Source organism: Heloderma suspectum, chromosome 6 (assembly GCF_057233095.1).
Source record: "Heloderma suspectum isolate Gila_16-S chromosome 6, 16-S_ref, whole genome shotgun sequence".
Taxonomy (NCBI): Eukaryota; Metazoa; Chordata; class Lepidosauria; order Squamata; family Helodermatidae; genus Heloderma; species Heloderma suspectum.
In genome coordinates, this window is record NC_139463.1 from 39,657,573 (window position 1) to 39,675,862 (window position 18,290).

The 18,290-nt window shown below is 43.1% G+C and overlaps 1 protein-coding gene across 7 annotated transcripts in view; it reads left to right on the forward strand.

Moving 5' to 3' along the window:
- Positions 1-18,290, forward strand: part of BIN3 (bridging integrator 3) — a 146,074-nt gene that overhangs the window by 14,945 nt on the left and 112,839 nt on the right. For 5 of the 7 annotated variants that reach the window (XR_014783740.1, XR_014783739.1, XM_084804002.1 and 2 more), the window contains one exon: positions 15,682-15,730. Coding sequence is in view for 2 of the 7 variants with exons in the window: in XM_084804002.1 (XP_084660128.1) it covers positions 15,682-15,730 (49 nt within the window). In the remaining 5 variants the exon portion in view is untranslated. Of the gene's footprint in view, positions 1-9,536; positions 9,647-14,231; positions 14,608-15,681; positions 15,731-18,290 lie in introns of all 7 variants that reach the window. The other 2 variants (XM_084804003.1, XM_084804004.1) reach the window with 2 other exon arrangements.

The following is an 18,290-nucleotide window of genomic DNA, read 5'->3' on the forward strand; positions in this document are numbered from 1 at the left end:
CTTGCTTGTTTACTGCTGTGAATTACGACCTAGTTGAAGTTGAGAGCCTGAAACTGCAGTCCTAAGAATACTTGCCAGGACGTAAGTCCCATTGAACTTGTTTCCAAGGAAGCATGCATGGAGTTAGGCTGCATGCCTTGTTCTACTAAGTGCTAGACAAGTGCATATAGAAATATAATTGTGGGCAACCCATTTGATTTCTGGCCTCTTGTATCTTAATTGGAAGGGGCTCTGATGGAAGGGGGTGTCACACTATATCTTATACACGGGGCCCAGGGCAAGGTGCACTCTGGTGTCTCCCCCAAACTTGCCAGAGGATGGATAGGCATGGATGGCAGCACTGACAGTGGTGCAGTTCCAGCTACTTGGTACTCACTCATCCCAGCAGTATGAAAAGAAGTACTGGGTGAAGTAGCTGCAGCTTGGCTGCCATTGTCTACCTTATTTTAAATGTGTTCAGGCTCTGCCCCCAATGTGTACCTTGCGGGTAGCAGCCAGAGGAACTGGGGATAAGGAAGACAGTGGTGGCTGGAGCCACCTGGCCCAGCACTTCTCTGTGTAGTCCCAGGCCATAAAACAAACCCCTAAAAATAAAATGGCAGGGATGCCACTATGGTGAGCCCTCCATGGGCCCCAACATCTGCCCCACCATGCCAGGCCTGGTTGGTGCCATATAGCTTTCTCACCTGCAGAGGTGAATAAAAGTCATATGACTGTCATCTTTTCCGAGTCAAATCTTGGTTCCCCTCATAATGTGGTCATCACGGTACTTTCTTGTTTCCAAATAGGCAGTTACAAACAAAATCATTACACTGTTGAGTGCCAACCATGCTTCACAAGCCTGCTTTAACGTGGTTATTTTTGTAGTGTAGTCCTAGTCACTAAAACAGCCTTGCAGAGTTCTGCTCACCCACGCGCCTGGAGTGAGTAATTTTCTTTTGATGGGCGAATAAAATATCATTATCATCTTAATTACCTTGCAGTGGCTAGGGGATTCTGACTTGGCTGCTTATACACTTGGTGCTGATAAGATCTTGGATGTGCACAAGGAAAGAGAAACACTTTCTGTCCCACAGAGCTTGCACAAAAATTGTGCCCCCCAGTTGACCTGAAAGCAGCATTAAAAGCCACCCAACCCCTCTACCCCATAAATATAACATGCAATTTTCCCAAAGCTTCTCTCATTTTCCTATCGCTTTGCCCTTCAGCACAGACTCCTTGTGATTAAGTACCTTGAAAGCTCTCCACCATCTCTGATCCTTGTCTTTCTTCTGCTTTCTTGCTATATCCAAAGTTGACGCTCAGTCCTACAACTCTGCCACCCTGAGCTATCCAATGATCTCTTCATCTCTTAGAAGCCACCACTCATTCCCTTTTGCTGGAACTCAAAATGCCTCTGTAGTGCCACCTTACTCTCAAGCACCAGCTCAAAACCCTCCTCTCCTGTGAAGCTTTCAGCTTAACCTCTTAACTCTCATCCCCAACTAAAGCAATGCCTAAGCTAGTGGAACGGCCTTAACACACATTTATCTCTAGTAATCCTTTCTTTTCCTTTCTTTTGTCTGCTGTTTCTCTACCCTACCCTTTCCCCATCTACAGGGTCTTGTCTTACTTAGAAAATGCTGTGGCAATACTAGATAAATCATAATTTTTTTTTCTCTGAAGGAGTTGAGCTAAGATTAAGTTGCTCATCCCCCTCCCTTCCTGCCTGTTTTGTAAGGAAGGTGGACTCAACTCCAGGTTACTTACTCCTTTTCTCTTCTGTTTCATATATATATGCTAATAATGAAATCTTTCTCTGAATGTCAATCCTTATGTAGCCAAAACAGGACCGTCCACACATAAGACGAGGCTTCAGGAACCTCAAGGTTTGCAGAAGTACAAGAAATTGTTAGAAGAAAAAACCTAAAATGGGAGAACCCCCAAACAGCCCAGTGAGAACTGAGCATGTTCAGTGGCCACAGAATGCTGACTGGTCATTGGGGATGGGGGCAGAAGGAAAAATGGAAAAGAAAGGATGGAATGCAGTATTCTAGAAAAGGGCATGGCTGGCTGGATTCCTGAATAGGAGCTGTCCACACTGCAACATTTTGTTACAGGTTCCACTTGACCACTGCCAAACTGAGAGTGCACAATTTAAATGTTTCAGATTACTTTTCCTCTTGAAGCTGCATGGGTTTGAAGTTAGTGGAGAATTTGGAATGGCGTCTCTCAGCATAAGCTGTTTGTGATCCATTTGAATAATTCTTTCCTCTGGTGTTCTGTTTGGAGTGGTTGCTATGAGTTCCTATATAAGGAAGGAGAGTAGGGTGGGATGGTTCATGCAGTTTCCATGGACACCATGTAATACAGCAGCAAGAAACTCAGAGTGATGGGGTGTATGATTTCCAATTGTGTCTTGTGTTTCCACTGCCTCCACCTGTACAGACATGGGTTAGACATTTCCTTGCTTCTTGGGCTCTGTGTGAAGTGATGGAGTTCTCCAAAAGTAGACAAACAGCTTCAGGTGATCACAAGCTTCATCTGGAATCTCAGAGTCACTTGGAGAGGTGGATAAATGTATATTTCTGCAGACTTTTGTGAGCCATTTTGGGCCTTTTCTGAGCCCTGCAGTCCAGCATTGTCTTAATAAGTAGAAGGGGAGGCTTGTCCTTGGGGTAGCCTTTAGCAAATCTTGCATTCTCAGCCTCTGGTTCTCATTTGCAAACGGGAGTTAAGTGGCATATTGCCTCTGAACAGGAAGGTTCCCTTTAGCTGTCATGGTTAATAGCTGTGGAACACAAGAAGAGCCCTGCTGGATCAGACCGAAGCTTATCTAGTCCAGTATCCTGTCTCACTAAGTGGCCAACTGGATGCCTACAGGAAACCGTCAGCAGGACATAAGCACAACAGCACCCTCCTGCATATGATTCCAGCAACTGGCATACAGAGACACACTGCCTGTGAACTTTGGAGGTTCCATCAGTTAGTAGCTGGAGGTAGGCCCATTCTCCAAGAATTTGTCTAATTCCCTTTGGAAGTTATCTAGGCTAGCGGTCATCGCCACAGCTTGTGGCAGTGAATTCCATATATTAATCACCATGTCTGTGTACTGACCTGTTATGCATGATCACTGGCTTAAGCAAGCCACATCACGTGCTAGACACCATTTGCCTAATTACTCACCCAGGTGCGGCTTGTCGAGTCATCCGAATCCCAGTGGCATGGCTTGTTGGCGGGGGAAACAACCCTCAAATAACCCACCAACAGGCCATGGTTATTTGGGGGTTGTTTCCCCCTCCCAACAAGCCATGTTTAAGTTGTGGTGGCTGTGTGGACCAGGCCATTACGTCTGTCAGAACTGAACCTACTACCAATCAATTTAAGAATCTAGAAGACTGGTCAGCGTTGGAGTAACCCTCCAGTGCTTGCTTTCTTCTTCTTTCCTTGTTTTTTCCCCTTTTGTATCATGTTTGTTAGATTGTGAGCCTGTGGGCAGATATTATCCTTATTTTTTAATACCTTTATAGTGCTTAGAATTGTTTAGGTGCTTTATAAGTGTTTACAACAACAACAAATGGCTTTATACCAAATCAGACCGTTGTTCCATCTAGCTCAGTGTTATCTACCTGGACTGGCTGTGGCTCTTCAGAGTTTCAGACTGGCGCCTTTCTCAGGCTAACTTGAGATGTCATGGATTGAACTCGGGGACTTCTGCATACAGAGGATGTGCTCTACCACTGAGCTACGGCATTTGCAATTTCATTGGGTGACCGAAATCCAGGGCTTTGCAAGAGGGAGAATTTTAAAAATCCTCTCTCCACTTTCTCTATACGGTGTATCATTTCATATACTTCCCTGTCCTGCTGCTGTGTTAAGGTACTGCCTGCATTGCAGTGATATATGGTGATGGCGATCACACCGTAGATGAGGACTGTGAGGTAGAAAGGTGGGTCTTCCAGAGTGTTGCTGTGAGCAGCTTCAATCACCTGATCTTTCTTCCCCTCACTTCCAAAACCTCGATCTGCTGAGCATGGGGAAGGAAAGCATGTAACCTGCTGGCAGGTCACTGTGGTGTCTGTAGGGCCCTTGCTTTCAGAGGAAGGCTAAGTGGAAGATTCCTTTTTTAAAATCCTTCATGGCTCTTGAACTTGCCAGCAAGGCTGCTAGCTGTAGAACTGATTGCTGGTTCCCCTTGTGGGTGATTTTCTCTTTTGGGATTTCTCCTGCCAACCTGGAGAATGAAGCCAGGAATCTTTATGGTGTTGCCTATGATCATTTTGATAAAACCTGTCTTTTTCTCAAGAAGACAGCTTTTGAGAGTGGATATGCTCTCATTCAGAATGTTGGCCAGACTCCCATTTTATGAACATAATTTCAAGGGATCTCACACTGCAAATGTAACCCTGGTATGTTCTTCCCCCTATTCGAAGTACAAGAACTAAAGCACATGCACAGAGCCTGCCATTTTCTCTTTAAAGCGTCATATGTTCAGCCTCTGTTTCTCTGGATTTCATTCACAGGTGTGATGCAACGTAAAAAGGTGCTTTTGTAAAGTGGCTGTTGAGAAAAAGATGGGCTGTGTCACAGACTCCAGGGCATTATAAGCTGACACATGGTGACTTAAATCTAGTGAGCTACCTAGAATTGTCAGTGCTCAGTCCTTGGAGCCCTCTTCAGGCGGATGAGGGAACAGAACACCCAAAGAACCATGCAAGATCAGGCCAAAAATCCATCTAGCCTACATAGTGGCCTACCAGATGCTTCCAGAAAACCCACCAGTCGAGAAGGAAAGGCCATACCTTCCCTCACTGTTACCCACCTAGCAACTGGTGTTTAATGATATGCTGCCTCTGAACATGGAGTTTCATTGAGCCATCAAGGCTTAGGCAGTACAACGGTTTTGGATTGGCTAGGCCTGATATACATTACCTTTGCCTAAACAACAGAGTAGTATCTTCTTGCACTGCTAAAGCTAGTGTGCCAGTTGTGCTTGTTCCTGGCGATGTCAGATCTGGCCACGGTGACAGATACCTCAGTTACATCCTGCTTGCAGTACTGTTCCTATGTGGGGCTGCCTTCGAAAAGTGTTCAGGAAGTTCATCTGGACCAGAATGCTGCAGCCGGACTACTGACTGGGGCTTACAGGAACATGTGCTGACCTATAGCAGGGGTCTGGGGGCCAAACCTGGCACTCCTGCGGTTCCCCAGATGGCCATGCTCCTTTTCCCTGGCCACCAGTTGTTTGGTGGTTTTCCTGTCTTTGTGCATTTTTCCCCATTTGAAATGCCCCTCCCATGGCTTAGTTACTGGCAGTAAATGTTTTAAGCTACAATGTGCTGGAGGAGGGGGTTGTATTTTTGGCCTCATCCCCTTGCCTTTGGCCCCACTCACTGCTAGAAGGCAGCCTCCGAGAGCTTCTCCAAAGCTCAGGAGGGCTCTCTCTACCACTGCCATCTTAGGCACTGTTGGTGGCAATGCAAGAGAAGGCCTTCTCCATGACTGCACCCAGGCTCTGAAACTGCCTGCCAAGGGACTCCAGGCTAGTTCTATCTTTGATGTCCTTCTGGGCTGACAAAGATGTTTTTATTCAGACAGGCTTTTGATTTTTAAATGGACATATTTGCTGGACATATTTTGATCTTTAAATGGACATATTTAAATGGACCAGGTTTTAACTGGTGGGTGCTCTTCATTTCTTAATGTGTTTTTGTCTTTTAATGATGATCTTGTATTTTGTCTGGTATTTTCCTGTTAGCAGTCTTGAGAACTATTTAGTGGAAAATCGGGATAGAGATTTTATAAATACATAAAAATAAAATTCATCCTTCACTTCAAGCTCCAGTTCTGATGCGATGACAACTGTGGACTAGGAACCCCAGAGCTAGTTTGGTTGTGACAGGTTAGACTGTCAGTGAAGGGATATACCCGCATGTCTGGTTGCAGTGACACTATAGGTCATGAAGTGGGGACTGCAATAACACAAAACTGGTAGCTTCTGCAGATTCTTGAGGCTCTGTTTGAGAACTTTGGAGATAGATAGATAGATAGATAGATATATGGATGTATGTTTTAGAAATTTTGTTAAAATTATTATGTGAGAAACTTTTCATTGAGCCATAATAAAATGCCAGAATTTCACATCTGGGAAGAGACTCCAATTAACTACTTCTAAAAAATAGACTTTTATTTATTTGTTTCCCTGAGCAAAACAGAAGTAGTCCACTAGAATCCCAAAGCAAACAGAAAGTTTGCCATTCAGCGAACCTTTCAGAGTATTCTTGTAGCTTTCCTTGTCACCATTTTACATTCCATTTCCCCCAAAAAAGGGAACCCTGCATGTTTTTTAATCCCCTCTGCACAATTTGAGGATGATAATCTTGTATCTCTTTACCCTCCTTTCAACACAAGATACGTTTGAAATAACTTGTACTTCATTTCACATTTTCTCAAGAAATTTTATTTTATTTTGATGAAATCGGTTCTGCATTCTCAAAATATTATCAGGATTTATACACATCATAACAGCCACATCTCAATCAAATAAAGGACTTCCTGGATTCTTTGCCTATTCCAAAGATTACATCAAAGCATAGGGCAGCTTTGGAAAGGTCAATCTCAGAAGAAGAAGTAGACCAAGTTATAAAAAAACCTAAAAACATGCAAATCTCCAGGTCTTGATGGGTTTCCAGCAGAGTTTTATAAATGTTTCGAATGTCCATTGCTTACACCTCTTACAGATATGTTCAGTCATGTTATGAGAGGAGGCATAACTCCAAGTACATGGTGTGATGCAAAGACCATTGTCATACCAAAGCCGCACAAGGATCCAACTGTTCTAACATCTTACAGACCTATATCTTTAATTAGGAGTCAAAGATTTTTTTACTGTAAAGATTTTACTCACTTGAGAATGCATTAATTACTCAGTATATTCATCCAGACCAAACAGGATTCATTCCACGCAGGCATTTGGCAGATAGTGTTTAATGAACCATAGATCTTATACATAAAGCAAAGATGGACAAAATTCCCATGGCAGTTTTGTTCCTTGATGCAGAAAAAGCTTTTGATCATGTTAAATGGCCTTATTTTAAATGCTACTTTTAAAGATGGGGTTTGGCCCAACATTTTTTTTAAGACTGTCACATCCAATTATTGAAGTCATCAAGCATTTGTCTTTGTTAATAATAATTCAAGGACTTTTCAGTTACAGAGCAGTACAAGGCAAGGTTGCCCATTGTCTCCTTTATGGTATGCCTTAGTTGTTTCACTTCACCTTTTCATTCACATATGGTATTGAATGGAGTAAAGGCAATGAGGCATGTGATGGAGGATGAACTGATTTCATTATTTCTTAGTTAAGTGCTGAAAGAATCTGTGATCTCAGGCTAATTTAGGCAGAAGAATAGAAACTCAACCATGCTGTTCAAGAGCTACTGAGAACCTGAATTATTATTGTAACCTTGAGTTCCAGTTAGGAGAGCCAGTGGAGTACCTGGTCTTGATGGGTGTGAAGTGTTAAGGTCTATGGAAATTATTGTGCTTTATGCCTGAGAATGACCAGATTAAGTCATACCTCCCACTTATTACTAGAGTTATTTGCTGCTGGCAAGGCATTAATACTGACTATGTATTTCTTCCCTTCTGGATGGAAATATTTGTTTAGCAGGAACTGACCCTCCTGAAAGACCCCGTATTTGATTATATTTATTTAATTTATATCCCACCTTTCTACTAAAATTAGTTGCTCACAGCAGCTACCAATAATAAAATACAGATAAAATGTTACATAATTAAAACAACTACATCATTTAAGAAGAAATAAGAAATAAATGGCACCCTACAGTTAAAAATCTAATTTAATCTTTGATGTTTAATTATAAACCATGGCCTTCCTTTCTAATAATGGATATTGGGATATATACATAAAATTCCCAGTTTTCACATTCAGAAGTCAGTTTCTAGTCCTTGTGATTGCAGTGCTGCAAGCTTTGCAGCTATCCTGTTCTTGGTCTGGATCTGGAGATTCTTGGAGTGTGTAGTAGCACCCCACTGCTACATGGAAAGACCTCTCCTCTTGAACATTTGATTGACACTATTACCTGTTTGTAGAGGAGGGTAAGGGTGTAGTTGGATTCAGATCCACCCTCCCTCCCACACAGGTGGTCAGTGCCATCAGAATTGGCAGGGATTATTAGTTGCTTGGTGGTGCGCATGTGGCCCAGCAGGAGCATTGCATGGACACCTGTCCCATGTCCTGCTGTGGAGGCCGGTGATTTGGAGACTTGTAGATATATCGGGATGAGCAGTCTTAAGGACAGTATGTGTCTGAGCAGCAGTTTGGTCGGATTGATGAGCCAAGCCGGAGGCAGCAGGATCAGGTGGAACTCCATCAACCCCTTGTGTCATCTTAACCCTAATGAAATGGTAGCTGCAATACCACCCTCCCGATCAATCTCACTGGTGTTGCGGTAGCACAGTGGAGAACAAACCAATAGCTCCCCTTCTCTGGCAAGCTGCGAAGGCTATTCATTTGAAGCTGCCTTCAAATGAGTCACGTCATTGGCCCTTCTAGTCTAGCAGTATCACTCTAACTGGCAGCAGGTTACCAAGATTTGAGGCAATTCTTTCATGTGAGAGCCTTTTAACTGTTGATGCCAGGGATCGAACCTGGACATTCTGCAAGGAAAATCTATGCTGTACCAATCTGTTGTGGTGCCTTTTTAAGATACAGCCTTCTCCTCCCCAAATGGAGGGGCTTAGAGAAGAAGGCCTCAGGTCCTGCTTCCAGAGACTTTGCTTTGAGAGACCTGGCGACTTATGCCCAGTTGTGGGACACAATTCTCGGTGCAGTTCTGCACATGGCAATCCATGTGCAGGAGCATGTTTCCCTTTTTTCATGCTTTCCATCTCACCATCCTGACCACGCTATCTTTTTTCCTTTCATCCCTTGTACGTCTCTCTTCTCTTCCCTTCCCTCCACCACCCAGAAACTAGGGGTCTCCCTGTTACAAACCTGTCTGGACTCTAGGTTTTGATTCTGGATTTCTGTGCCCTAATTACAGACCTTGAGATTTGCAGTTGCAGAACATGGATGTTTTAAGCAAAGTGATTAAAACAATATAGAGCCAGGTTGTCCCATAAGGAAGTGAATGATCAGCTCCAAAGAAAATTTTTCCTGGTAGTTTGCACTAGGGATGGCGGAGAATTCCTCCACGGATTTCAGTGAGGCTGAATGCACTGGCATTCGGCCCCCCAAAATCCGTGGCGGAACAGCCTGCCGCCCCCCCGCAGATCCACCCCTGGATGAGACTTACCTGGGGTGGATGTTCGGACGGCGGCTGCGGCAGTGGCGGCTGGTCTCCTGACTGGCTGCTGCCGCCGCCATTTGCAGTCTGGCCTTTTTTTTTTTTTTTTACCTAGACATGATAGGCTATGTAAAGACTTAGGTAGCCTATCACGTCTGGGTAAAAAAAATTGTAAACTCTCTGTGGGGTAGCAAAACTTTAAAACCTTATGCAATTTGAATGTTGAGTATCCTTTTTTCTTGGCAGACGCTGTCTTAATTTTGGGCTGCTTTCGACATTATCCTTCCCTGCTTCCATTGTTGGACTACATGTGTATAGTCATGCTGGGATGTAATGTGATGTCAGAGTAGATACATGTGAGTACAAGATGAAGATAACTGCAGCAAATTGCAACCGTCTTCTCCCATGTGAACCTGCCCAAGAATTGAGATAATCTTTTAAAGACCTTTTCTGGGTTGCCCCACCTTCAGAAGTGAATTGGGAATCTTCTCTGTGGTGGCACACCACTTCTTGGATTCCTGCATCAGGGAGGTTTACATGGCACCTTCATTATTATAATTTAGGTGCTGGGCTAACTCGGTCCCTATTCACTGGAGCGTTTAATTAACAGCAAGAGTTTTATTGGTTTTATCTTGCTGTCTTTGTCTTGTATGGCTGATTTTATAAAATGGCACTGTTTAATTTCCTTTTGTTTTTATTACAAGTTGGCTTTGGATGTTTTTATTATCATTTCTAACTTCGTTGTAAGCCAACTTGTGGAAATTTTATAGTGGAAAAGCAGGTTAGAATTTTTAAAAATACATACTCAGGGTTTTTTAAACCATATGTTCCAAGGAAACCCAGATTTAAAACTTAGAAAAATTAATGATGCACTTCAGTAATTCTTTCATGTGCCAGAAGACAAACTCAGAAGCATCTGCTTCCAATTTTAAACTAATTGCAGTTCCCTGTGACATCTGAACTTGGGGAACTGTGGTTTGTTTAAACTATGGTTAGAGAGAACAACCCAGGATCTGAAACCACAGTTTGAACTTAGCTTGTTCTCACTAATTATAGTTGAAACAATCCACAGTTTTCCAAGTTCAGATGTTACAGGGAATTATAATTAGTTTAAAATTGGAATAAAATGGCTAACTCTGGTTTGTTTAAAATCCAAAACAGAAGCTTATGATTTCCTTCTTGTGGGCATGAAAGAGGAGAGGGGAGAGTGGATGTATGAGCCTGGGACTTACTGTGGCTTCTTCACATAGTGTGAAATCATGGTTTCTTGTTGTGTCTGAATTCAGCCTATATTATGTCCTTTGGCCTCAAATGTCAGGCAGTTGTCATATGTGACTAGTGAATAGAATTGTGTATTTTTCTCCATTGAACTTTCATATGCTTTCCTGAGGAATGTAATTGGAGGAATTATCCCATGGTGGACTTGCAGAACAATAGCGGTGGTATACATTTGGACATTGGAAGCGACTGTGGATGCATAGCAGATTCAGACTTAATAGTAGAGGTATTAGGACCGGTGATATTTGGTGTGTAGAATACCTCTACAATAGTAATATAATACTTTCCTGTGCATTGTAGCATTTGTAATGTGGGTTTTCCAGAAATTTCTGAATTGGAAATTTTTTCAATGCAGATTAGGGTAATTGCATTGGAAAAATTTCTGATGCCACAGAGAGTGATCAAATATAGCATGTTTAATCTACACATATTTAGTAAACAAAACTTTAAAATTTATGCCATGTTAAGTTTTTGTCCCAATACACCAAACATATTTGACATGAAATATTTGAGGGGGGAAATTAAAGTACACTTGATGTGATTTAAATGTTTTATTATATAGACATTTTTATTTGAATACTTGTAAAAATTTAAGACAATAGCCTGTACTTCCCTTACATTGTTTAAATTTAAGAAAAAAACAAAGGTACTCAAAACTTAAATTTGACCTACTGTGCATGATATGCTGACAACCACTCATCTATTTCAACAGAGATCAACTATCTCTTCCACTTAGGTGGTTGGGGCCCTTTCAATTTTGCTGACATTATCTATTAGTTCTGTTTCACACTGAAACACATCAGTGACATGTGTGTGTTCTCTCACATACTTGCTAGGAATAATCACCTGAAAAATACTAATTACGACTTTGAAACTGCCAAGCTTGCCAAATACTGTATTCGCAATTGGCATGGAAAATTTTCCACAGTAAAATAAAACATTGGAAAAAAAATTGCCGCACATTGCTGGTTGTAACTGCTCTGGTGCTTGGTTGTGTATATGTGTTCTGGACAATCTATTCTGGGTTATAATGGTCATCAGAAAGAGTTGCATATATGAGGCCTTCCTTGCAAATGTAGGCATTCTCTGATAAGACAGATTTGGCGTAATCTTCTGTATCTTTAGCTCTTTCTCCTTGTCTTAACCATTCGCTCCTTATTTCTAAGCTTATCTTGTTCCAGTTATCTCTCTTTCCTTCTCTCCTAACTCCATCTCTTGTCCCAATCCTTCCACAGCAACTGCTCTCACCAAGATCACAAATGAGCACCTTCCTGCTAAAAGTGAATGTGTTTTTTTGTTCTTGAATTATCCATCACTACTGTAGATCAGCCTTCCCCAACCTGGTGCCTTCAGATGTTCTGGGCTACAACTCCATCAGCTAGCATGGCCAATGTTTTGGACTATGGGAGTTGTATTCCAAAACATCCAGAGGCCACCAGGTTCAAGAAGACTGCTGTAGATCATTTAATTCTTTTTTTTCACACCCTTTAGAGTCTACCCTTGACTTGTTCCATTTATTTCTTGCAGCTCTTTGATAGCAACCTGTTCTGCATAGAATTTCTCCAAGTAAGGAGTGGACAGGGATGGTGTTTTCCTCTTGTAGGACCTAATTAATCATGTGGCCCACGGGATTCTCCCTTCTGGTCTAAAACTTTGAGGGCTAGGAACTTCATTTTTTTTTTAAAGAAATGAAAGCTGGGATTCTCAAGAATTTGTCTCACATCAGATTATGCATCAGTTACATAAGGTAATCCCATGGATGAGGAATTCCAGAAAGCAACCAGCTCTTGTAAGGCTTAGTTATCTGGCAGGTGCCTGTAAGAATAAGAGTGGAGCTACCTCAATTTCATATTTTTGCCCATGTTGCAAAAAGTGGGGGGGGAAAACCCTTAGCATCTTTTGTTTTTCTTTCAAGGCACCCCAGTTGCTATTGACAATGTAATTATATGCCAGACAATTGCTTGTTTATGGAAGACGTGTGATTCATCGCTGTTGAGAGTGCCAGCAAAGCTAGAAAGGGTTAATAGACTAAAATTACATCAGCCCTGTTGCGGAACAATAAACAGGAAGCACTCCAGAAATTAAATTTATACATTTGTGACTAAGGCTAGTTTGAGCTCCATGCTCGGTTCAGAAGGGTATGGTTTGCAGGCTGGGTTTATTATTGGTGGCAAAATTATACACTTGGTTAGCAAACAATGGTGGTAACTTGGCTGAGAGGGAAGGAGAATGAAAGAGGTACCCGAGGCATTCAGCATCTCTTTCGCTTCTTCTCCCCCTCCCTCCACTCAGATTATATAGCGGTCAGTGTTGAGTGCTGTCTCCTGTGGTGTGGTATTTGTGGAATGGCGCCTACTGCTGAAAGAGTCACTGGCAAATAGTTTTGTGTTCAGATGTGGAAACTCCAGGTTCACCTTCCTGCTCAACTATGAAGTTCATTGTTGTACAAGTCACTTTCTCTCATTCTAATCTACCTTACAGGACTGTTGTGAGCTTAAATACTGTTCTAAGGTCTTTGCAGGGAGGAGAGGATCCAAATATGAATGAGCAAGTATACTGGGCTATCCCTCTCCCTGCCTTCCAAAATACTGGGACAGAAAGCCTCCCTTCTGAACAAAATCAGCCCCCCTCTACCTTCTGTGGCTGGCTTCTTTCAATTCCTCCATGCCTCCTATTGGACAGTCTCCTGCACAGTCCTATACACACTTACTTGGGAGTAAACTGTACTGAACTCAGTGGGACTTACAACTGAGTAGTCGTATAGGCTTGCTTTGATCGCAGCTTTTCATAATGGATATGACTGGGGCTTGGCTGAGACAACCAGGCTGCTACTGATTGAGATAAAGGGAGCCCTTTCATGTTGGAGTGGGAGTGCATTGTAGAGCATTTATGTGCTTGTCTGCATGAGTGGATGCACACTTATGGTGTTGAGTGCATCCTACATTTCAAAGTAGTATGGCTTCCTGACAAATGTCTCCAATGCCTTTTCCAGATTTCTCCAGTGTCAAATTCATAAAGACACATACATGTTTAATGCTTCTGCGGAAAGGAGAATTTAAGGAGGTGTAGCTTCTCTTGTCATTGTGCTTCTCCTGTCATTGTGCTGTATTGCAGTTTATGCTTTTGTTAATTGTTCTGAGGTTTGTTGGAGAAAGTAGTGTAAATAAATAAGTGGTGGGAAGGGCTGGGTTTGGGTTTGGGGGGCTTTTTTTGCTGCAGTTGTCCCTTCTACACAACTAATTAAAGATATTGTGCCTTCCTGAAAACAGAATCTGGCCATTTTTCACTTCTGTCTCAGTAGCAATTAAATTCATACTATAGAGGAGTGGGCAGCTTGTGGCCTCTTCCCATCAACTCCAGCCAGCATGGCTAATGGCGATGGGTGATGGAAATTGTAGGCCAAGCATCTGGAGGGCCACAAATTACCCACTCCAGTAGAGATCTTCAGCCAAACATTTTATGGTTCTTTTACACCTGTATGTGTCTGCCTTGCTGCCTCTTGGGCCCTTTTGGGCATGCACCTCTCAGCCTTTCTAAATCTACCTCTTTGCTGCCTGCCTGTCCCTAAGGCAAATATGAGGCTTTCCTCCTTGTTCAGTGGCAAAGCACACACTTTACATGCAGATGGACCCACCTTCAATTCCTGTCATCTCTACTTTAAAGCACCTCTGATTGCAAAGCTGGAAACGACCTCTACCGAAATCCTTGATAGCTGCAGCCACTCGGAGTAGAGAGTTTTGTGCCAGCTGGGAAGACCAATGGCAGCATCAGAAGTTCAACATGACTTCCTGTTTCACTTAAAGCACCTGCACCCATGTCAACGTTCTTTGACCCTTTCCCAAAGGAGTTTGAACCGTTGTGAACATTGGTGACATCACAGCAGTGACTCTTGACAGAAGGGTGCCTGCAGATGTCCAGCACCCAGTTTAGTCCATATATAGTACACACACTAAGCTACAGCAGAATGCAGTTCTGCTTTGTCACTGTTGACCTTGCGGAGGGAGAACCATGCATACACCTTGAGCTCCTTGGAACGAAGGTGGGATATAAATTAAATAAATGTATACATTTAATAAAATAAATGTTTGTCTTGCTAGCATGGTTGCAGACCAACGTATCGGTGCACCAATCACCCACTAAGGCAGGGGTGGGCAACTTGTGGCCCTCCAGATGTTTTGGCCAACAACCCCCATCAGCCTTAGCCATTATAGCCAATGATATATATCGATATATCTTAGCCTCCAGTTTTTCACTTCCAGGGATCATGGGAATTACAGTATAGGCCAAAACATCTGGAGGGCCACAAGTTGCCTACCCCTGTGGTAAGTCATTGTGTTTGCAGGAGAAAACTGAGCTTTTAAGAAGCACCCTAGAGCTCATCTTAGAGTGGGGCGGGGGGACATGCGGCCCTCCAGACATTGTTGAGCTCCATCAGCAGTAACCAGCATAGTCAGTGGTGAGGGATCATGGGAGCTGCAGTTCAGCATCATCTGGAGGACCACACGTTGCCCACCCCTGCTATAGAGAGCTGCCTTTACCTTGCAGGTAGCTCAGGTGAAGAGATGAAATCAGGTCACCTAGTTGGTAAGATTTGTTTTAGGAAGGGAGGCCAATAAGATGAGCCAGCACTGTATCCAAAAATCTTGAAGCTATTTACAGCTTTAGATATGCAGTACACACACACACACACACCCCTTCCCCCTGTTCTCTATCGAAACATTTGCAGTGGTTTTATTTCCTTACTCTTGCAATTTGCTTTTCAACTTAAATTGTTCAGAAATTTGTTCTGCCAAAATTGCCTCAGGCCTGCAGCACTGATATTTGTGTTAATAGACCACCCTTATCTGCTAAGTTTGCTTCTTGGGGCGGGTTGGGGGTGGGGGCTGCTTAGCAGTGGTGAGGAAAAATAGATCCAACAAGCACTGGAATGGGTAGCTGTGCTTTTCTCTCAACTTCAGCTTCCAAACTCTGGCACAAATGGCAGTCCTTTTCCTCCCTGGAAAAAAAGCTTGAGGGAAGATGTTGTTTGACTTGACATGCTTGCATGTTTACATAAGTTCTGATCTCTGCTGCTTTTCTCCCTCCCCTTCTCTCCCCCCCTCCCAAAATCCAGGATTCCGTTCAAGATTGGGCAGCCTAAGAAACAGATTGTACCCAAGACAGTGAGTAAATCAATTCCCCCTTTTTTAGATTCAGGCTTTGATCATATGGCTGATGACTCAAGCCAGCACATTAACAGGTCCCAGTTTTTAATATGTTGTTTGTGCGTGTGGGAGGGGAAAACATGAGTGAGCTGAAATTGCTTCTGTCTTTGACCACCACTCTGTTCCTATGAGTGAGGGGGAGTCTCAGTACTGAGTAGATTATTTTGGTATCTAGGATCTGTGTGTGTGTCCCCTTTCTTCACTCCCCCCATTTTGTGTGTGGCAGGAGGAGGGGCTCTTCTCACTCTGGCATGGTTTTCCTAGGAGATGGCTGAACATGCTTCCTTCCTTCCTTCTTTCAGCACTGGCTTGTTTGTTCATCTTTTTTGAGCAGATGGAGGAGGGGGAGTGGTTCATATTGCTGAATATAACCATTTCCAAAGGAAGGCTTATTGGAGGAAGCTGAAATGCTCAGTGCCCAGCCGCGAATTAATTTGGGCTGCAAAGCATTTACTTTAAAAGGCATTTTAAAACACACACACTTTTATATTCTGCAGAGTCTGAAAATCCTCTTCCAATGTGCTGGGAGTTCTTTTTCCGCCGGCCACAGCATATCCTTTCTGCAACGGGATACCTTTGTGCAATGCAAACAGTGTAGTGAGTCATGTTGGCTATGCTCGAATTAACCTGCATTTACCTGCCTCTAATGCAAGTGTCCATGAATGCTGGTGTGACAGCGGGTGCTGGCTCTGTAAGTGTTTGAGCGAGGTAATCCTTTGTACAGACTAGCAGCACTTATCTGGAACACGTACTTAACCACCGACACTAATGCCTCGGGATGCCAGGTAGGGTTTCATGGGTGAAAGTCTCCAAGCTGCTTTCCTGAGACAGTTTGGAAGGTTGGGTGGGGGGAAAGGTCACATGAAGGTTTCTTTGCTCCTCCCCAATGATAATCTGTGTTGAAAAGGGAGTGGCAGCCAGTCTTAAATGTTCCAGAGTGGTAGTTTTTCTGTTTTTTCAAACTGAGCTGGGGTCATGTGCACAAGAGATCCTAGCCACTGCATACTAAACATAATTCTACTATTGCATACAGCAGGAGTGGGGCACTTCTTTCAGTCCGGGGGCCCAATTCAGTTTTGGAGTAGCTCTCGGGAGCTGCATTCTAGTGGTGGGTGGGGCCAAAAATACAACAACAAAAATACAACCCAGCATGTGTAGCTTAAAGCTCTTACTGCCAGTAATGAATTAAGCCGTAGGAGAAGCATTTTAACCTGCTTAGAATGGGGAAAAAACTCACAAAAGCTAGGAAACCAGCAAATGATCTGTGGTAGGGGGGAAAGCGGGTGGGGCTAGGAGAAGGAGGCATGGCCGTCTGGGAAACCCTGGAGGGCTGGATTTGGCCTCATGGTCTGAGGTTCCCCACCCCTAGCATACAGAGAGTGAGTCCCTTTCTAGTGGTCTGTCTGGGACTAGCTGTCTCTTGGCTCCTCCCTGCCCAGATGTGTCTCCATTTGTAGTTGTTCCCCCTGGTCATTATGTATGCAGAATATCCCTGAATCCTTCATTGGCATATTGGAAAACCTTGTCAACAATAGGGAAAATAAGAGGGGCCTGCAACAAATGGCACTGTGGAGTGCTCCTGTTCAGGGTTCCAGCCAGCCAGCTGTACCCTTTTCTAAGATACTCCATCCCATTATCCTTCTCCCCTGGTTCTCTCCTCACACACCCAACAGTGAGGCAGCATTTTATGCCCACTGGGTATATTCAGTTCTTATTGAACCACTTTTGGGCTTATTTCCTCGGGGAAGTCCTGGAATTCTTGGGGTTCCCCTAAGTCTGCTGATACCTCCCTCGTGTGTGTGGTGCCATTTTTAACTACATAGGGAGTTATACTCGAAGAATGAGTTTGCGATTGGTATATATAGGAATGAAATGGTGGTGAACCCTTGAAAGTTTGTCTTGTATTCATTGGACTTGTCTCATTTCCTGTGGCCTTCCCAGAAAGCAGGACTCTAGGCTCCATTGCATCGAGAATGGAGTAAGAGGACACATTATTATCAACTTAAAATTCTGGAAAGCAGTGTCTGTAGGCAAGTCTGTGCCAGAATGGTTTACAGTTAAATAGATACAAAAGGAAAAAAGGACAAGGAGGGAAGAAGAAAATAAATTGATTGTTGGCCATTATGTCTTGGCAGCCATTAGCAAAGAAAGAGCAACTATCTCTACTTTAAACCCACAAAAAGCTAGTATGACTAACGAGATCTGTCATAAAATTAAATGAGAGAAATGAAAACATTTATATTTTATTTTATTTGCATCCCACCTTTCTACCAAGTAAAATGGCACTCAGAATCCAACTGAACATGTAATTGCATAATACCATATAACTAATGTGGCAGAGTGATCAAAATGTTGGACTAAGACCCAGGTTCAAATCCCCACTCAGCCATGAAGCTCATTTTGTGACCTTGAGCCATTCATTATCTTTCAACTTAACCTACCTCACAGGGTTGTTGTGGTGATGAAATTGTGATGGGAAAGAACTGTGTCACCTGCCATGAGCTCCTTGGAGGAAGAG